The 21,988-nt window shown below is 45.0% G+C and overlaps 1 protein-coding gene across 3 annotated transcripts in view; it reads left to right on the forward strand.

Moving 5' to 3' along the window:
* Positions 1 to 21,988, forward strand: part of MYO16 (myosin XVI) — a 574,710-nt gene that overhangs the window by 341,150 nt on the left and 211,572 nt on the right. For all 3 annotated transcript variants that reach the window (XM_082701002.1, XM_082701003.1, XM_082701004.1), the window contains exon 17: positions 19,941 to 20,052. In XM_082701002.1, coding sequence (XP_082557128.1) covers positions 19,941 to 20,052 — 112 coding nt within the window. The remainder of the gene's footprint in view (positions 1 to 19,940; positions 20,053 to 21,988) is intronic.

A 21,988-nucleotide genomic window follows, 5' to 3' on the forward strand; every position in this document is an offset into this window, starting at 1 on the left:
GTCATGTTTATTTCATTTGATAAGGAGATAAAATAGTGTGTCCACGTGGGGATGTTACAAATTTCTGTGAAATTGGTGGAAAACAATGATCTGAAGTAAATAAGTCACAAAGTTGCTTTTTTTCACATTGGAGGGTGATGCATTTTCTGTCACTGTATTCTTCTTTTAAAACTATTCTCGTTATCAAAAGTTTATGGAAAAATTAAAAATCCAGCATATCTATGTTGGTAACACATCAAAAGATACGCCCATACAAGAAAAGCATAGACAGTTATCTGACTTGTAGATAGAGAGGCATAAATAAAACATTAGCAAATACAGTCCACTAAAAGAGACTCCGTAATCAATATCAGGAACCTTAATTATTAGTATATATCACATCAATAAAAAAAAGAGAAAAATCAGTTGGCCATTTTAGAAGGTGCCAAAAGACAATGACAGTCAACTCCAAATCTGTTTTTTTGTTTTTGTTTTAAACATTTTATTTCTTTATTTGAAAGAGAGCATGAGCCCTGGGAGAAGGAGTGCAGAGGGAGAGGGAGAGACAGACTTGCTGTCAAGCAGTGAGCTGGACACGGGGCTCGATCCCAGGACCCCGAGATCATGACCTGAGCTGAAGGCAGATGCTTAACCCACTGAGCCTCCCAGGAGCTCCTTTGTTTTTCTCTTTTGAAATGAATTACTGGGATATACACCTTGTTGGTATTAATCTGTGGAACATGAGGCCTTTTTGTTTGTTTGTTTGTTTAAGATTTTGCTTATTCCAGAGAGAGAGAGAGAAAGCAGGGTAGGGGCAGAGGGAGAGGGACAATCGGACTCTGCACGGAGCCCAGAGCCCAACATGGGACTTGATCTCATGACCCCAAGTTCACAAACTGTGCCAAGACCGAGAGCTAGCTGCTCCACCAGCTGAGCCACCCAAGCACCCCCCCCAAAATCTGCTCTTTATAGTAGTGAAAGGAATCTTTCACATGAACATACACACACACAAAATTATCTTAAGTGGACATCACATTTCATTGTGGAGTAGATTCAGACATTTTTAAGCGTTGTGTTACAGGAAGGAAATAGAAAACAATAAACATTATCAAGATTAGACAAAATCACCATTATTTATACCTCAGATGACTGTTCACCTGGAAAATCTAATCAATCAATGGTGAAGGTTTTTTTAATAGTATATTTCAGTAAAGTTTTGAATTACAAAACAAACTGTGCAAAAATCCGATGACATGTACGCCAGCCATAACCACTTAGACAAAGGGAGACGCTCCCGTTCTTGAACAGTGCTGCTCAAGTAGGAAATGCCGGTGCCCCGGGATGGACCTAACAAAGACAACTGCAAGCAAAACGCAAGCATTGAGAGCAGGGATTTCTGGCTCCCAGCGCCTCACGGTTTTACCTGTTTTATGGACTGGGATTACTGAGATTCAGAGTTTTCATGGTGGAAAAAATTCTAAAGCCTAAAGCCATCGCTCTCAGGCATTCAGCCTGCCTGTAGAAGTGACGTATCCGTATGTCTGGCTTCTCCGGTCCAAGCCAACCTGCGACCTGTTCCCACCTGGTCTTCTGTGCTCCAGTAAGAGCACGTGCCGTGAACCTGCTCAGACGCACTCATTGAGCAGAAGAATCAAAGAACGCCTCACAGCCTTCCTTTGGCATGGATTCTCCTCCACCTAGAAGACCTTTCCATTCCAAACATTCATGACTCTGAGAGTCCTTTGAAGCTTTCCCTGAGGTCTGCTTCTGTCCTTCGTGGTCGCGGGGGAGTGACCTTCCCATCTTCCCACCTGCAGGGGCTCCGTGCACACCTCTGCTGTGGGACCCTCATGACCCAGGTGCTGTTTCTGTACCTGGCTGTCTTCATTCAGAGAGCCAGTACCCGAGGACTGGAGATCATGACCTTCTCAGCTTGATGCCCTAGACCTTGGCCCCATCGGTAGCACACGGGAGTCGCGGGATAAAATGGATAAATCAGTAAGCACTGGCGTCTGTGGGAGCCCATGTGCGCGTGTGTGTCTAGATTTCTAGTTTTGCTACAGTGATTATGCATATGAATTTCATTTCACTTATTCTATTTGAGACTTTCACTTGTAAATCATCAGATGCATTTATTTTACCAAACTTGAAAAACTATTTGAAGTTTGAGAAATTATTGGCCATCATCCCTGCCAATGTTTCCTCTTCCTCTTTTTTTTTTTTTTTTGTCCCTTTTCTCTTTTTCTGGAACTCGTCTCAATGCCTGCTGTCCCTTCGCTGTTTCCTCTCATGCTTCTCTTCTATATTTTCCATCTCAGTCTCTCGGTGGTTCATTCTGGACCATTTCTCTACAGCTTTCTTATAGTTTACTAACCCGTTTTTGAGCCGTGATGAATGTGATGTTTAACGCATGCCTTGCATTGTCATTTCAATGATCTTTTTTCCATTTCTGGGAGTTCTTTGTTCTTTTTCACATCTGCTTTTTCTTAAATATTATTCCTTGTTCTCATCTCATATCATATTTCCAGTTCTTTTCGTTGTTTTAATCAGGCTCATTATACCGTACAGAACCAGGCGTTGCATTATCTGAAGGATTCAAGATTCTACTCGTGCCATTTATTATGTCTGCCCAAAGGGGATTATTTCTCTGTGTCTTTGTCCTTTGGGGTGTGATTTGGTGTCCTGCAGTGGCCAGGCGGGGACAATCTTGAGTAGCCTGAATGGAGGGTTAGCCCTGTGCAGACATCTGTCCTCCCTCTGCTTTGGTGAAATGTTCCAGGAGTCTGACCAGCCTCCTGGTCCATTTTTATGGGACCATTTTTATGTTAATTCTTTAGTTAAATATCCTAAGGACCCCTGGAGTCTAAATTTAACCCTCTAAAACCAAAGGAAGGTTGACTATGATCATGATTTCTCTGAGGGGAGACATCTGTCCACCCAGAATCCTCCCAGATAAGTTTCCTTGTGGCCTGTCTGTCTGTAGGCTCACACGGTGTGGTGTTTCTCCTGCTGAGCTAAGAGCCCTGTGATCGTCTGGCTTTATGCAGTTCCTAGGGCCAGCAAGCGTTCTTCCCCCAGGCGGACCTTCGCCCTTTGGTTAATAGAACACATCAGAGTTCCCACTAACCGGGAGACTTAGATCACAGTCCCCCGCTCTGGGTGGCCTGGGGACTGTTCCTTACACAGTGGGATTCAGCAATCCCTTTGAAAGGCGTGGTCCATGGGGTCCCACGAGTTTACAAAGCAAGGTCATCATCTTCACAATTGATACATTTCCTGATTAAAGAAACGAAGAGATTCTGTTTCTCTTCACTATAAATCCAGAGTGAATAGTGGTCTTAGGCTATTTTGAGGTACATCAGCTGCCTGTCTTTGTAAATGAGATCCCGTTGGAGTGTGTGCACACGCACGTGTGTGTGCATGTGTGCCTAAATAAGCATCTCTACATCCACTCGGCACAAGGTTGTTGCTAAGTCTGGTTACAGCTAGATATTGTGACAAGTCCTAAACACTCCTGTATTTACTTGGGAAATATTACTGGAGAGCTAATCTAGAGCCATAGCTTTTAGATAGATTAGCTTAATCTAACCCGCTTATCTGGAATAATACACCCAGGATGCCAGCATCAATGGAAGATACTGGGTGATAATTACACAGACACCATGCTATTGTTGATGACCTGTTCGGTCATGCGTAGTATAGCATGTGTGCAATGTGTGTGCCATGTGTGTGTATGTGTGTGTGAGAGAGGGGGGGAGGGATAGCCAGATACAAAATGGTTTGCCCTAGGCATATCCGCAATATCTCACCTGTTTGAGTATTTCCTGGTACACAGAACATCAGGCAATGATGACTGATTTTAATTCTCAGTTGTCTCTTACAACAAATGCATAGCTTCTTCGAACAGCCCACACGTTGTACCTATAAACCCTCACCATGACTTTACTGCCAGCTGATAGCCTCTGCAAAATAAATTAATAATAAAAAGAGATCTTAGGGGCGTCTGGGTGGCTCAGTGGGTTAAGCCTCCGCCTTCGGCTCAGGTCATGATCTCAGGGTCCTGGGATCCCGCCCCGCATCAGGCTCTCTGCTCAGCAGGGAACCTGCTTCCCTTCCTCTCTCTCTGCCTGCCTCTTTGCCTACTCGTGATCTCTGTCAAATAAAGAAATAAAATCTTAAAAAAAAGAGAGAGAGAGATCTTAAACCCTGTGAGCAGCAGGGGACAGCTACAAGTGACCGGAGAGTTGAGGTGACAAGATTCTGATAGCGCACTGAGTTTCTCTTCACTGGGAATCCTTTAAGAATAAAATAAACCCAGGGGTTGGGCCTGGATGGCCCAGTACACTGCTTCGACTTGATGTTCGGAAGAAAGTTTCCTCGTCATATGTTTGGCTAAAGTTGGGCCACCTGCCCGTCACATTTCTGGGATGGGAACAGTGGGCTGGAAGCACTTAGCATCCCGGGAAAAGAAGCTCTGGCTGGACAAGCCTGCTGATGGTTCTCAGTGAATGGTTCCAGTGGGCTCTGCGGCAGGAAGCCCATTTCCAGTAAGAAGCAGCCAGGAAGGGGAGGTCACTGGGAGTCGGCACAGGGGTCGGACCCAGGAAAGGACTGGAACCTCGCCTTCCACATGAATCCCCGCACCCTGTCCCTCCCTGTGCAGAAAGCGTCCAGGGGAGAAGCGTCCTGCCAGGTGTGATAGAATGACCTTGAAAAGATGAGCTACGAACATGCAGGAAAAGGCCAGGAGACAGACATCCGTGACCATTTGCTCTTTTGTCTTCTTAAAGAATGTTCTCCCAACATTGGTTCATGGAGAGGAATGTCCTTTCTTCTGGTATCAGTAGGAAAAGCTCACTGCGGCAAAGGAAGTTCAAATTAATTCGGATTTGACATTGTCACGTTTTACTACTTTGGTTTCTACAAGCACATTCCCCTCCTGGTTGCAAAGAAAATTAATTTTGTTTAATTAACTATGAATATTTTGAAAGATCTAGAAGTCGCTTTAATTATGCAAACTGATGACCCTCTATTTTATGACTTAATTGGCCTGAATCCACCATGTTTTGAGATTCTGCTTGGCCCAGTTCTGTGCCTCCCCAGAACCCCAGAGAGCCCAACGGGTCTGCCTTTTGTGGAAGGCACTTTATTGATTAGAGATTGGGTTTTTAATTCTAATTTATAGTTTCAAACAGTAACTCTGTTACTTGATTATCATTTCTCTGTCTTGCCGTCATTATCATTACAGATGCATTTCCTCTACGTATCTGTATTACTTCTGAGTTCACCTCCCTTAGACAGGGATTTGCGTGATGTTTGAAGAATCCCCCAGATCGCAAAGCCTCTTAGACAATATGCTGATGAGAGTGAGTGCACTTACAGAATTGTTAACATGTTTTTCTATGAGTCATTGAAATGCATGTCTAGGGTTCCTGATGAAGCCAGTGGGTTGAAACAGGCACTGGCATTTTAGTATTTAAAAAAAAAAAAAAAAAAAAAGATCTTTTAAAATACCAGTTTGCTTTCTCAGAATTAATAATTAGATATTCAGTGTTATAATATATATTAGTATTCCATGTAATATATAATCGAGTGAGTTCTCATACTACTATAATTTTGTCTTAACATATCTGTCTCCTCTAAAAAAAATACTGTGTCTCATTCGTCTTTGAACCCTCAGTGATCACAAGTCTTGCCACATGTAGAAACTCAGTATTTCTGAGTGAAACCTCCCTATCTTATATTAGCAGTTGATTGAAGAAAAAAAAAAGAAACAAAAAACAAACAAACAAAAATGTGACATGCCTTCTATCATGAACATACAGTTTGTTCAAATCTGTCTTTACACAGCTTCTGCGAGTCACTCAGTGTGGACCTAGTGTGACATGGTCAGGTCTCTTGGAACCATTTTCAGAGTCTTTATTTTTGTTTAAAAGCTTCCCTATTCAAGAGTAAGGAGAGGGTGGGTACCCTGCTTTACTGAGGCTTGGGGCCCGTGTGGGGAAGCACGGTTGGCATTAAATTAAGCATTTTGAGATACAGTGAAGGAATTGATCGACAAAGCACACTTGCTTTATTTGCTATGAGGATAAGAATGTTCATCCAACGAAAGAAATGAATATTCCGGCCCCAAAGAGGAAAAATACGGAAACATGTTTGCAAGTCCTGGTGGTTCAAACATTGCACAGGGTATTCTTGGCCCCCGCACCTGGCTACAGTGTTTCCTTCAGTATCTGCTTTACCAACAAGAATGTTATTTACTAGGCTCCTATCGTAACAGGAGGCAGTTGCTGAAATGGGAAAGAACGAACATAGGAAACCCTACAGCAACTTTCCAGATCTAGAACCTGATACAGATGCAGTACAGGTGTTTAAATGTAAGATTGGGCACCTTCTATGTGCCCTACATTATCTGACATTTTAGAAGGGATCTTGTAAAAAGAAAAATTAATAAAATGGTTCTTGTTTTTTTCTTTGGCCAAGATGTGTGATTGATTCCATTCAGTAGATATTTTCAGTTTCAGCAGGAAGAGATTTTCTATGTGAAAAGGGAAATCCAAGGCAATGGAAAAGGGCATTTGGAGTGGCCAGTGTTAGGATTCCAGCAGCATGAACTCTGAGCCCAGGTATCCAACAGAAAGCCCAGCCCAGGATCCAGTGTAGTCCTGACTGCCTTTCTTTCTCTGGGCTAGGCCTGCTCTGGGTCTCTGTTCCCTCCCCTGTGACCCCACTGAGCTCCTGCCTGCACCAGTGCTCCCAGTGCAAACACCACACCCAGGAGAGGACAGGCAAGGGGCCAGCCCTCACCCCCTCTGAAATAAAACTTGCCCCAGTTTCCCGAGATCATCATAAGCCTGAGCCAGAAAGGAAGAGGAAATAGGGTGCAAGCATTACTTTTTTTTATAATGAGGACTGTGTTTCGTTTTTAAAGATTTTATTTATTTATCAGAGAGAGAGAGAGAGCAAGCACGCACAAGCAGGCAGAGAGGCAGGCAGAGGCAGAGAGAGAAGCAGGCTCCCTGCCGAGCAAGGAGCCCAGTGCAGGGCTCCATTCCAGGCTCTGGGATCATGACCTGAGCCAAAGGCTGCGGCATAACCAACGGAACCACCCAGGTGTCCCACGACTGTAGTTTTTAACTTGATCATTTGTTTGTATTATTTAGTTCTGAGTTTGGGATTCCCTAACAAATCAGAAGGAAATACCTAATGGTTTTAATCTTTCTAATTTAAGGAGCTTTTATTTTCACCCAAGTTGAGATTCAGGCTTAGCTCTTTGCAGTTTCATGCTGTAAATGTAAATACCAGAGTCCCTAGAAGCTGCAGCTTGGGTGAATGAAGCTACCAGAGGGGTTTCCGTAAAGTCCACACACCCTCCCCCCCCAAAAAAAATCCACTTAAGTTCATTAAATTATTTATTTTTTTGACAATGAAGAAGCCTCTGAGCTTCACTGTATTTACCCTTATAATTTTATTTCATGAACATTTCTAGTAAGTGTGGAAAAGGGCATTTGGAGTGGCCAGTGTTAGGATTCCAGCAGCATGAACTCTGAGCCCAGGTATCCTTGGCCTAGGAAAGTGAGGAAGATATTTCTGTACAGAATAATGTTGTGACGATGGTAGCAATGTTGGTGAAAGGGTGACCTGATCCTGCCAGGTCGGAATACCCCTTCACTGTCTCTGGGTCGGAGCGCTAACTCTCAGGATTGACAAGCGTATTGAGCCCAGAAGAGTGATGCCTGCCGGTCTTGAAGGTTTCAGAACCCGCCTGGGAAAAACTAGTCTTTTATCGGTTTAGTACTTTCCTAGATAAGCAGTTACTTTCTAATACCCTTGGGTAACTTACTTGCATTTCTCATATGAACTTCTCATGGTTAGAATCGAATTTGGAGCAAAAGCACATCATTGAGATTTTAATCCGTTTTCAGAATTTTTTGACTTTTGGTTAATTTTTTAAAATGTCAAGCTGTCATGACTTTTAGACAACTTGCTTGGGTCTTTTCTGCAAATATTCTTTTATGGGGAAGCGTTTTGACCTAAAAACACAATATGGTATGATCAGGGACTGCTTGTAGGATTAACCTATTGTTTGCACGGCATACATCATTTCATGAGAAGTGTTTCCTTGTTACTATAAGTAGCTTGACTTCAGCGTGGAGGTGTGGATCGTGGAGTAGTTCAAAGTTCAGAACCAAACCAAGAGGCAGCAGAGCTCGCTCTGAGTGGTAATGACTTCCGTCGCTTCTCTTTCAGATTACTGCGGCTCTGTTTTTAAAAATTCTGCATTGTACTATCACCTATGGATGATATTTTTGTATGATATATAATTTTTTTTGAGAGAGAGAGGGTGCGTGCACACAGGCGGGTGGGGTGGGTGAGCAGGGAGGGCCAGAGAGGGTCTCCAGCAGGTCTGCTCCCAGCACAGAGCCTGATGCAGGGCTTGATCTCACGACCCTGAGGTCATGACCTGAGCTGAAATCAGAAGTTCCAGGTTAACTCGGGAGCCCTGTGTTTTGAGTTTTCTTAAGGATTTATCTATGTATTTTAGAGAGAGGGAGAGCATGTAAGCAAGCACAAGTTGGGGGAGGGGCAGAGGGAGCGAGAGCGTCGCAGGCAGACTCCCCGCTGAGAGTGCAGCCCGCCGGGAGGGCTTGACCCCATCCGAGATCAGGACCCAGTCAAAATCAAGAGTTGGCTGCTTGACTGACTGAACCTCGCAGGCAGCCCTATATGTCCGATAGTTTTATTGAACGCGGGTAGTGTATTCAGAACGACAGCGGCAAGTCCGTGGCCCGACTTATTAGAGGTTATCAAGAAATGGGAGCGAGAAGGGGTGCGGTAGAGACGGTGTTGGCATAGAGCCCACACGTCCCGCAGTGCCATCTCTCTCTTCTTGATTTCATCCGGATCCACTATGGGCAAAGAAGTATTCTTGTATGTGCTAACATAATCATTTTATTCAGGTTTTAAATGAGAACTGATATTTAGCAAAAGGAGAAATGAGGTATTTACTCTAATTTATGAACATACCCTGAAATAACCAGGTCTTCAGTTCCATTTCTGACATCATCTCGTCGGATACCTGGTCTTGGGCTAGATTACTTGATGAGGGACAATCTGCATTACTTGCGGTTGCAGGGAGATTTTCCTTAATTTGTTTTTAAAATCTTTTAAAAATCATATAATACATTTTTATTTTACTCATCTCAAGTTCTCTATAAAAATCACCATTTTTTGAAATGGAGGTGCTGATGTGTCTTGTTCACATGATGGACACATTTTTGCATCATTTTGGGTGCCGTCAGGATGCTGGGCCTTGAACTTTTGTTCCCGGGGTGTGTGTCTTTGCAGAGGGTGTGGACAGGCCAAGTTTTTGCCAAAGGTTCAGTTTACCATCTGACTAATTATCTTCTCAGGAAAGGCCATGAAACTACTTAAGTGAACTATTCATATTTATTTATTTATTATTTTTTTAAAAAAGATTTTATTTATTTATTTGACAGAGATCACAAGTAGGCAGAGAGAGAGAGAGGAGGAAGCAGGCTCCCGGCTGAGCAGAGAGCCCGATGCGGGACTCGATCCCAGGACCCCGAGATCATGACCTGAGCTGAAGGCAGCGGCTTAACCCACCGAGCCACCCAGGCGCCCTCATATTTATTTTTTGAAGCTGTTTTATTAATTCCTCAATCCTGTCTCCTTCCATATTGTCCTGCTTCTTTCCTACGACTTCTGCAAAGACGTAGGGCAGGTTTACACCTCTGATAAGTCACCGCATGTTTGTCCCTCATACCAACATTTCCTCACTGAATTCCTCACTGTAGTATTTATGGGTTATGGTTTACTTTGCCAAAAAATGACTGATTTTTATGACATCCATCTCTGATTTACTTCCGCCAGTCTTTGAACAAGTAGAGCTTGTGCTCACTACTTCCAAACCAACCAGCCACGCCTTGACACCTTCCAGGTCTGTTGAGAACCGCCCAGCGCTCCATGGAACTGACTGGGTGCATACGGAAACTTTGAGATGCATGTGGAAGCTTTTTGGGTGTTTATAAAACCTGCCGCCCGCTCAGTAATGGCTTAGATTCTGTGGGAATCCATGAAAGCCTGGAAGACATGCTCTCTTTCCAAGAACAATCACATGGGTTACATTGAATGTCTATATGTCGAATAAGAACAGTAAATATTTATAATGTGTGAAAGGATAAAGTGGAGGAACAGAGTGTATTGTTTAGGATTCTCGAGAGAAATCCGTATAGAGATATACGGACCCAGATATAAATGTACGTGTGCGTATACAGAATTGGCTCCCACGGGTATGGTGGCTGAGAAGTCCTTGGATCTCCACTCCACAAGCTGGACAGGAGACCTGCTTCTGGCCTGGTCCCTGGGTCTGGCTGGTCAGGAAAAGAATCCTGGTGAGAAAGTGACAAAGAGCAGGGTAGGTCCATACTGAATCACATGGTGGCCAAGTGCAGCGGGAGAGGGCAGGACCGTGTGTGCAAATACAGCAAACTAAGAATGTTCTGATGGGGAAGAGACTTGCCCATGTTGGGAAGAGTGTCGGAAAACAGGGAAGAGAATTTATGATGTAGGCGAAATGTTTATGAGTCGAGCACGGACATGAGGGCGGTACGTCTGGGGAAGATTGATCTGATAGAGGCGTGTGCACACACACGCTCATTTTCTTCACTCCAGAATGACACCTACTTGTCACGGCTGGCCTTGCTTTTTCCTGGGGATCGTAGCCAGGAGATTTGCATCGAGTCGATAAAAACACTGTTGTGGAGGAAATGCACTGCTTGGGGGAATTCGTGCACAGGACATCCCAGAGAAAGTGGGCTGTAGGGAACAATGGAACTTATCCAGAATGTTCCGCAGGGCTTGGGTATGTGTGGGTTATGCTCCCAGTGGAGAAAGCAAGGGGAGTAGATCCCGGAGGTGGACGAGAGTGAGGCCTGTCTGGGGGACCAAGGGAAGTTCTGTGCAGCATGAGCTCGAGGACTCAGAGAGGCTAGAGGGACAGAACACTTGGCCCCTGGTGTGCGGGGCTGTGATGAACCACACCGGGCAGTTAGGATCAAAGGGTTCAGGACCTGGGAAGTGAGTTCACCAGATCCACCTTCCGAGAAGAGAATGTCACAGGGACTAGTTTGGAGGTGGGCAGGAACGGGTTTCTGGAGACCCGGCTCCCGCAGTGCTCTGGGGGAGACCGAACAGGCCCCGGTTCTCCGCTGAGATGCTGAGTCCGCTGAGGCTGCGGGGAACCTGCAGGAAGGTCCCCTCTTGGGTTCACGGTGGGTGAAGAACGGAGCCGGCTCGGGGCTGCTCCACGTGGTGTAGGAGGAGAAGCAAGTGCGGCCACTGGAATGTTCTCTCCGTCAGTCGGAAAGAGTGAAGTCATGCGCGTCATAGAAATCCGTCATTTGACACGGACGTTGAAGTCCCTTTTAGGATGACCGAGTGAGCCCTGCCGAGACACTTGGGGTGAGTTCCTGAGCCCACGGGTGGTCCCAGAGAAGAGCACGAGGCCCGCTCCCCAGATGTTCGCGGTGGTAGATGGTTCTGGGTCTACATCGCAATTTCTGTGGTGTTTACCTACTACAAGGGTTCCAGTGCAGGTGCCTACCCAGGATTTAAACCTCAGGGAGTGATGAAGTCCTTCACAACAGCGTTAGGGACATGACCTTGCACAACGCTCACCCATGGAGAGAGAGAGAAAATAGCACAGCGTCATAATTCAAAGTTACCCAAGGGACCCTTCCCCAGGGAGGATTTCGGTACCTGTTCAGCCTTGCCCGGGGATATGTATGTATTTATCTCTATCTGTGTACCGTCTCTCCCTGTGCACAGAGCTGGGGCCGGGCTGGGGGTGACTCGGGATGAACTACTGTGAGCTCTTCCTTCACCCCTGCAAATATAGCCCCTCTGACCGTGGCTTCTTAGACAGGTGCGTGACGGCCAGACCGAGCCACACATTCTGAGCAAAAACTTCTCTCCCTCCCCATTGCACTCATTGAAATACAGATTGTTCTCTGGGCATACCTCTGTGAAAAGAAAGGGAAGGGGCCCCTTCCTCTGGGAGGAGAGGGGTCCCCACGCTGGACACAGGGCGCGGGGCCTGGTTGCAGACTGGGGTTCAGGCCCCCAGACACTGGCTCTCGGTCTTTGTGCTAAGACGCACCCACTGCATTCTTGGACCTCCTCTCCCAGCTCTTGGAAACCAGTTAGCTGACCGTGAGCACTCCCTATCTGAAGGATGGTAAGAGTTTAGAATTTGTTTTACCAGATGTTTTGAAGAAATATTCTGACTAATGAAAAAAATATGGACAAACTATTCTGGGAATGTCACAAGACCCAAAGTCTTTCTGAATGCATAATTTATTAAATGGATTCTGTTTTTTTCCTGAAGACCACTGGCAGGGTTTTCCTCTTTCCAAACAAAATAGTTTGCAGCTAATATATTAATATTTTCATTGGTGGAGATTTATGTATCCAAACCTGTGGATAATAAAAACCTTATTCATATCCCGTTGGGGGGGATTTAAAATGCGTTAATACTTTCCAGAGGGTTTAAAAATAATGAAGAAAAGAATTTCCTTTTTAGGGGCAAGGTGGGGGCGGCTGGGCAAGAAGGAGACCAGTTAACCACGTTCCTCAGTAAACTAGTAAACAGTGCTCTCTGTGTTGATGCCAACTGTTTGCTTTTGCCTTATCTGGTTTCTGTTTACATATTAAACATCCCCAAGTAGAAGGCAGCTTTGCCCACAATAGAGAAGACATTGTTCTTCTGTATTTATAAGGGGCAGGCAGAACCCTGCGAGATGCGTCATGTTTATAGTCTGTGAGCGTCTGACTTGGTGAATGGGCTACGCACGAGGCTTTAATTAGTAATGTCTTTTCTTTGTGTTCGAGCCTTGGTTCCCAGTGTGTCCTGGGCACAGGGTTGGTTTGAGTCTGGTGAATGGTGTGCCCAGCGAGCACAGGCAGGGAAGCTGATTTTTGTTTGTTCTTTAATTGTGTGTCGGGATGTAATGGACATATAACATTGGGCCAAGCCGAAGGTGTATGACATGTTGGTTTGTTGTCTCCTGGTGCATAATTATTATTTCTTTTTTTATGGTGAGAACAACAAGCATCCAGTCTCTTAGCAACTGTGACGTTTTGAAGACATGTTGACCGGATTCACCGTGCTGTCCTTTACATCTCCAGAATGGATTCATTTGCTAGTTGTCTGTCTGTTATTTTAATGTTCCTGGGGCCACTGGGAGACAGGCACCGCTGGCACCCAGAGGGGACACAGGCCCTTGAAATTCCACAGTGGAGCATTTTTTTGCAAACAGTCATTGTTTGTATTTGATAGTCAGATCATTTCACCACAACCTCGAATAACCAGCCCTCATGTCAGGGGGATGCCGTCGACCGTTTTCTATAGAAATCTAAAGGCAAAGCTCCATAGGACAGAGCTCTTGCACTCCTCGGCATTTGTCCTAGGAAAACAAAGACGTCCGTTGACCCACAGACCTGCGTGCGAATGCTTGTGGCAGCTTTATTCATACTAGTCCCAAAGGGGAAACAACCTAGATGTTCCTCCAGTGCCCACATGGTGGGACAAACTGTGGTACCTTCTGACTGGGGAACGCTGCTCAGCAATAAAATGAAACAAGTTGCTGAGACCCACAACACACTGAAATTCATAGTCGTGTAGACATTTTTTTCCTGGTGATACATAATAGTCATTGATTCTTGGAAAACTGGAGAACATGGAACAGAAAGAAGAAGGGGAAGAAGAAGAAACGTTCCTCCAGTCAGCCACCTATCTCTCGGTCTTTCCACTTGGGTTTCTGGAAACTTTTTGAAATCACCCATGGAGAGAGAGAGAAAATAGCACAGCTTCATAATTCAGAGTTACCCAAGGGACAGTAAACCCACACGTCAGTCATTAGAGTTGCGGAACGTGCGATGGTGCTGGGGTCTGGATGCTGAGCTCTGTGAAGACGAAGCCTGGGGTTGGTTGGCTTTCTATCCCAAGCCCATGGATCTGCCCCTGTTTTTAAATACCAGTTTAGTGGAAACATTATTAAGTGATGCATTTCACATCAGTTAGGACTTTGGAGTGACTCATCAATTTAGGAACCTAGAAATCTGTTACTTTTCCTAGAATTTGCCTCAAGAGGGATTGACCATGCTCAGTATTTGGCAAGAAGAAATGAACAGGGACATTATGAACTGGTTGAGACAAGGTCGACTGAGGAGTAATATTTAGCAAATCTCCTCTTGGTGACCAATTCAGCCAACACTTACCATCGAGAATCTTTACTCTTTAAAAATATAACTTTTATAGCTGATAGCAGTGTTATCAAAGCTTCTACAAAATTGGACTCCCTAATTTCCAGTGTTTTTGTCCTTCTGAGTTAACGAAACCCAAGAGCTTTTAGTCAAGACTCACCTTCTTGGAGGAAGAACAGCACAATCCACAGTGTGTCTTCAGAATAATGTGGGGACTTGGATCTGCTCCTGGAATATTTCTACTGTTTCCAGAAATCAGGATGGACATAACTTTCCTGACATAGAACTTTATTTTCTACCTTTGGATATAACTGACCTCCTAAATCATCTTGTCCTTACCTGTTTCACAGACAATGGATTTATAAATAATCCAGATTTAAGCTCATGATAAACACAAGGATATACTTGTCTTCCTCCTTGAATATCTCCTGCCACATCTTCCCTCCACCATGGACCAGAGGGACCAGCATGCAGTAAGACTCAGTCAAGATTTGTATTGAAACAAACCTCTGACTTTGGCTCGTTTAATTTACTTCAGTGCAGATTATTTGCTTCTTGATAGGACTGTAAACAGCAGTCCGATTGAGAGCGAATGTGTTGTTATGACTACGGAGATTTAATATGTACTAATGACGTTTCATGAGGTCAAGTTAAATACGGCTTAGGCCCAGGCATGTGTGTGTCTGCACGGCGTGCCCGGAGTAGAAGCAGAAAGAGTTGAATCATACACTTGGGCATTTCTTGCTGCGAAGACACATCTTACTACAGTGACGTAGCTTAGAGCATGAATATTGCCATGCAGCAGCAATAAAGGTCATCTAACACAACCTAACTCTGATCCTGGAATTTCTTGTTCAGCAAACCCAGTGAGATGGGTACAGAGCCTCGACTGACCTCCTAACGGCAGGGATCTTACAACCTCAGAGGCAGTGCATGGCTGTCTAGGAAGTTTGTTTATTAGAAAATACTTTCTGACGTTGCACTGAAACACGCTTCCTTCTAGGTTCTCATTGCAAATTTGGATTTATGTAAAAACCCTATTATGTAGCAAATTTTAATTAAAATCTAATATTTATAATGATGGGCTGATGACAATGGCAGTATCTATAAATTTACCATTACTGTAGCCTAAATTTACATATTGCCTTTGGTCAGATTACTGTTTGTAGCAATTGAATCCTTGGGATTTTACTCACTCATGCTAAGCCTGTCTTAGTAGTGTGGTGTGAATTTGGGGTTAAGATGTATATTTGGGTCTCTCTGACCTAGACCATCACAATTCCTTACCTTACCTCACCACCCAATGCGATGGCTTTCCCTTTGATTTTCACCACCCCTGAATTCCATTGTAACATCAAAGATGCTTCAGCCTGGCTGGTCCCTGGAGGCCTCCCCACAGGAGCAGAGACCCCTACACAGAGGCAGCATGAACCCAGCAGCACTTCCCAGGTGCTCCCCTGAGCTGGGAGCTACTCCGTGTCTGGCCCACAGTATATGCTTAGGGCTGGTCTTCCCTGCAGGAAACTTGTAACTGAGCTCGGGGAGCCCTGAGGGCTCCAGACCAGGTGTGTGTTGGTCACCACTTACAGCTGGGAGGCATTCCAGAAACTTCAGCTCCCTTAGACCTTACATGGGTGCACTGATAGGTCCTTTCTTCAAGGTCAACGTGACGATGAATGGAAGCAGTGCTTCTAAAAGATACAGTCGAGAATGATTAGTACCCACTGCGTGTCCCTTCGAGTAGAATTCGTGGAACAGGATTAATCCATCTGTAGTTTTTAACATTATGTAACCCACATGTTCCTCTTCTGCTCCCTGGTAGAAGTTTCGTCTGGGACATTCCCTCCATTTGCCAAGCCGTCAAAAAAAAAAAAAAAAAAATAGCAAAGATTCTTGGTTTAACAAATGATAGTATTGGATGCTTCTGACACAGGACTCTGTGATATGTGTGTGTTGCCAAACATTACTGTTCCAAGTTATGTACGAGTTAGAAAGAGAGGATTAAAAAAAAAAAAAAGATTATCTGAGTAGTCAGTGTATTCTTTTGAGTCATAAAAGAGGCTCTGTGAAACACATTGAGTTCTGAGATTTCAGTACTGGGAATTGTGGGGCCATTAATTGTTAGGTGATAAGTAAAAAACAGTCAGATGAAACACTTGCACAAATTCATCTCTGGTGGTTCTCAGCCACTGTGTTGAGACGATGGGAGGAGTTCGGTGGAGTACGGCTTCCCCAGGAGCATCGGTCACCCATAACCCACCACCGTCGGGAGCTCTTTCCAAGTGTTGGAAACATCTGGAAATACCATGATAATATTGCACATGTGGTCATTAACCTTGCATTCTGCTTAGTTTAGAAAACTTAAAAAAGCACCAAGAAGTGAGAACCACAATCTATTCCTTTCATCTATTTTATCTGTAGAAGAACAGATAAACATATTTTATAGTATAAAATTGTCTGTACTGCCAATAACATTTGTTACAATTTCTCAAAATGTTCCTTATTTGAATTACTTATTTAAGAGCTTCATTAATGATAGAGCACGCTGACTAAAACTGCCCATATGTACGAGATACAGTATTTCCAGGAAACCTACTCTCCATGCTCCCTGCAGTGGGGGTGTAGAAACCATACCCCACACTGTATCTTATTTCATTCTCATAAAACCATTGTGAACTAGAAGTGGAGAATGTTTTTAGTCAATTTTTTAATCTACTTAAACTCCATTTTACAGATAAGAAAGTAAAGGCTTAAAATGTCATCAATAAGGGTCAAATCAGACCTAACTCCAAGTCTCCAGATTCCTGGTTGTAATATTTTCTGGGCATATTTTTCAAGTATTTCCCTGTCCTTGTGTGTGGTTTCATTAATAAATAATGTCAAAAGGAAAGTGAGTTCTTTCAATCTCCAAAAAACAAACTTTCAAATTTTTTTTTTCCTGATACTGTCCTTTCCATTTTAGGATGAAATTTTGCAGATAGCGAAGAACCATACTTCTAGTGATCATTTTAAACATTATTGAATAGTGGGAGAAAGTTTAAATTTACATGGAAGACATTGAGTTCTATTTGGCGGAGTGGGGGGGGGCACTTTCAGGCCAAGAAGTTTTCTGGCCACAGAGGAAAATGCAGCCAATTTTCAAACATCGTTCCTCCATCAGGCGAACTAGTCTCTGAAAGTCTCGATTGTGCGTGGGGGTCCCCTGGACCATTGCATACTTAACAATTCCGCCTGCAACCACTAGGGTTAATGCCACATGGTTTCCTCCCTCCGGAATGTAACGAAAGCCACAATGCGGGTTCTCGTGGCTGCGAGCCACAGTCTCAGCTGCTGGAAATTCTCTGCCATAAGGACACAGGACATGGGGGATGGGGATGCTGAGCTGCTTGAAATGGCCGATCAGTTAAGGGCTTCTTAATTGAGGGCTTTTTGTTATTGTGAAAGAAACTGGTATTTTGCCCATGTGACTCTGTGATGTTCACAGGAGCCCCTTGTCCTTTGCAAGGGGTTTGGTGATGTCTCTTGCTGGGATACAGACCAGGCAACGGGCTGCAAGTAAGTGGGGAAGGAAAGATGGCGTCAGGGAGGCGGGAAGACTCCTGTGGGCAGCAGGAGAGCTGAGAGAGGTTGTGATTTCCTACCTTTAAGACATTTGAGTCACTAAGATTTGGTAAATTTTAGGCAGAATGACCACCATGACCCAGGTTCGACTGATATTGCTGACCTTGACCGTTTCCTTTGGTTCCACTGCCCATCCCCCAACTCGTAATCCAACTTCTGACCCCACATTAGCCTCAGAGCGCCTGCTTTGAGATGCTGGCCATCTCCAGACTGTATTCGTCACCTTCCCCGGCAGGTCCGAGAGGCCGTGTCCCTCCTGCAGTGCAAGGTACACCCTCCACTGTACCCCTCGCCCCTCCTCGTGACTTTCTGCTCCTCGGAAACGCCACAGCTCCCTTCCTGTCAGCCTTTATCCCGGCTCCGTGTGCTTCCAACTCAGCATGTGACTGTCCCAAAGACCCTCCTGGTCCCCACCCCAGGGGCTGGCTGTGTCACTTGTATACAGGCTTGGGAGCAGGGGCTAAGGGAGGAGACACCTGCTCACAGCCCCACCTGCTCCACACCAGCCCATCCGTGTCCTCCCCACAACACCACGCAGTTCCATTTTTCTGTTGTCTCTCTTCTGTCCCCATCGGACAGTTCTAAAAAACTGTTAGCCTTTTGTTTTGATGACTCTGGCTTATTGTGATGTTCCTCCTCCCTTCCTGAACATTCAGTTCTTTCTTCAGCCCTAGAACCTGAGCGTCTCTCTTGGGGTGAGCTCACCCGGTCACATGGGTTTCGTCATCTGCACGTTGATGACTTCCAGATCTTGTTTTCTAGGGTTTTCTGAATTTCAGGTCCTTCCAGCCAATTATTTTTTGGAATTCTACTCAAACTCCTCGAGTAGTTCAAAGTCAACATGGCTAATACAAAGAGAAGATTTCTCTCTCAAGCACACACCCCTCCTCCTGGAAAGGCTGTGGTGGCATGAGCCGTCTGATCCCTGAGATGTCACTTCAAAAAGCATCATCGATTCTCTTCCTTCTTCGTCTCCATCCAGTCTGTCCCTTCATCCTGCCACGTTTGCCTCCATGGCACCCCCATCCCTCTTCTTTCCTTAACCACTGCTGGCCTCACTGGCTCCCCCAGCCCTGAGTACCCTGCCTGTTCCAGGGAATCTTTCACTGGCTTCTCAGAATACTCTTTTTCACACACCGGTCTGATCCTGCCCTTTCTTTTTTTCAAGACCCTTGGGATTACCTGTTGTTTCTAAGATATAACGGAAGCTGTTTTGCAAGAGAAACGAAACTCTGACTACATCTCCAGCCTCATCAAGTTTGGCTTCTCTCACTGTAGTCTCCAGTTTTGCTGAAATACCTGTGTCCCTGTGTACATCATGCATGGTCAAGGTCGTGCATCCTTGTGTATGCTGCTGAGTCTTCTGGGGCACCCTTACGTCCTGGATTTGCTTGGAGAATTTCTTATTCAGGTGTCTACTCTTGGAAGGGAAGCCTTGTCCTGTCTCACAGGTTTTTCTCATCACCCACTCTGGGTTTGGTCCCCTCCCTGAGTATCTGCAAACCCCTCTCGTCCATCTCTGCCCTCCAACTTCCCCGATCTACATTTGTGCGATGAGCCTGTGTCTTTATAACCTCAGCTGCTAGTACTCTATGTTTGGGAAGTGATTCCCATGTGATTTTTGCACGAGAGGAATAAAGCAACAGATTAATCAACCATCGCATAATTAAGGGATATGGGCAAGAAGAAATAATAAATTAATCTAAACTACAAATCTTTAATAAAAGTATTAATTACAAAGCATAGGACAGGACCCAGCAGATTCCTACGTGAACTACCTAAAACTTCTGTGACCTTCTCCTTTAGGAAGGAAGGGTACAGCTCAGGTGAGAACCAAGTGAAACAGGGTCATTAGGTTCTGGTACAACAAGAACTCTTTTTTTCTTCCTTCCTGAAACATCATATGCTATTATGTATCAAAGCCTTGTAAACACAGGGTACGCAGTGTCCAGGTGATGCTATTATTCCGGAGACCAAAGATGGCGGAAGTGACTCCACTGCCAGAGCTTGACCGCAGGCCAAGCCATGAAGCTGTCTGCTTTCTGTCCTCACAGGTATTTGAACCAGACCCGACCAGAAGATGTCTCAACAGCAGAGCTTTCTCTGAACAGGGAGAAATTCACTCTTTTGAAACAAGCCCTGAATGTCATTGGCTTCAGTCACTTGGTGAGTCACACTGTAAATATTCCACTGAGAAAACCAACCTTCTACTAATGTACAGAAGTTATTCATTCAACGGCATTGACCGAGTCTCTATCATATTTCGGATATGGGTGGGAATACTCATGATTTGGCCAAGAATAAGCCTCACAGTGTCTGCCTCCTAGAGTTTTCATTCCCATGGGAGACATGGTGCCCGGGGGCATGGGTCCCACGAGGACAAACAGTGACCAGAGAGGGGGCATCTCTGTTCAAGGGGGCGATCTAGGAGACCTTTCCCCAAATGAACCGTGTGAGCAAACAGGTGAAAAACCGTGCAGTGACCGACACCAGAGAAAACTGGCGAATCTAAGGGAATGGTTGGTGGCCAAGAATCACTTTGAAAAGCAAACTGATGACTTATTACAGTATCTTTCTGTGCAACATAACATGTGCTTTTTACTCTTAAAGAATTACCAAATACCAACAGGCATCGTGAGGTAGAAAAGTGCAATTTAAAATGTTTAAACCACTCCTCTGCAGTAGAAGTTTCTATAATCATGGGAATGTTCTGGACCTGGGTAGGTCCATGATAGACCAGGCACTTACAATGTGGCAAGTGTGAATACGGGCGTGGATTTTTTAGTTTAGGATATTTTAGTTTTAATTAATTTAAATTTAGGTAGCCTCGTGAGCTCAGTGGTTAATGAATCAGCATAGGTTTAGTGGGCCAGAGATCTGAAATGAGCTGAGTGCGGAGACCCCTCACCACCCCTCAGATTTCTCTTCCCCTCACACAGCGGCTTTTCCCGGTACCTTTGGAATGCCAGTAGCTTAGCAACCCAGATGTAGCCATAGATTTACAGATCTTCCTTTTCTTACAGTCAGTTGATGGATTTGGGTCTTTGTTTTTATTTTTTATTTTTCCCTAGCCCACATAGATACCACTCACGGGGCTGCAAGGTGTGGAAAGGCTGGGGAGATCGGGGCTCAGCCTAAATGAAACAGCTCTGGGCACTTCCCCTCAGCCCATTCGGAGATGGGAGTTCTAGGGCCGTGCAGTCACATGCTATCTTATTTTCTCTCTCTCTCTCTCTCTCTCTAATGATCCGATCTCCACATTTCTGTCTTTGAGTGAGTCCCGCCCATTTGCACTTCTCTGTCCTTGCGTTTGCAACTGTTGTACTTTTTTGTTATTTTTTCCCCCTTCTTCTGTGCCTAAAATTTCTGCTTCCTTCTAGGAAACTGGGATATAGAGACGGGTAAGGAATCATTCTACCGAAGTACCCGTTGCCTGGAAACAGGGCTTTAAAAATCCATGATTGATTCTCAAAGGCAGGGCCACCAAAATACGCTTTCCCCCTAAGGTAGCTAATAAGAGAATCGAACAACCCTTCTGGTAAAAGAAATAAGTGCATTTTAACAAAAGACATGAAGGTAATCCTTTCACTGTGATGCTTGAGGTTGATGGCTGTGGGGATATTTCAGTGCACTTAGGAGGGATGGCTCGTGTCCAGGAAGACTAGAAGCAAGGTGTTTCTGGGCTGGGGAGGCCCTCGAAGAAGACTTGCTCATCAAGGAGCTTCTACCTGTGTCCAGTGGGACGGCGGCGACCGTCACTCTCTCTCCACGGACACAGGGCGGCAGCCCTCATCTCACAGGGCACAGTATTCAGCTGTGATTCGTAGTGTGGCTGGTGGTCTTACTCTGTCTCCACGGCTAAGCTCTCAGATCCTTAAGGTCCCAACAAAGCCTTCTTCGTGACCCTGTCCCTAGAGTGCCTGCGTCACGGAGCACTGGAAAAATCTACTGAGGAGTGACTGTATTTATTACAAAGGGGGGAGAGCCGTTGTCAGGGAGCGTGAGGAGGAAACGGTTATTCAAAGCAACATAACTGACTAAAATTTGAAACCATAACCTGACGTTGGCAGGGTACCAAAACCGTTTGTAAGTAATGCCACAG

The sequence above is a fragment of the Mustela nivalis genome, assembly GCF_964662115.1.
Source record: "Mustela nivalis genome assembly, chromosome: 15".
NCBI classification, from domain to species: Eukaryota; Metazoa; Chordata; class Mammalia; order Carnivora; family Mustelidae; genus Mustela; species Mustela nivalis.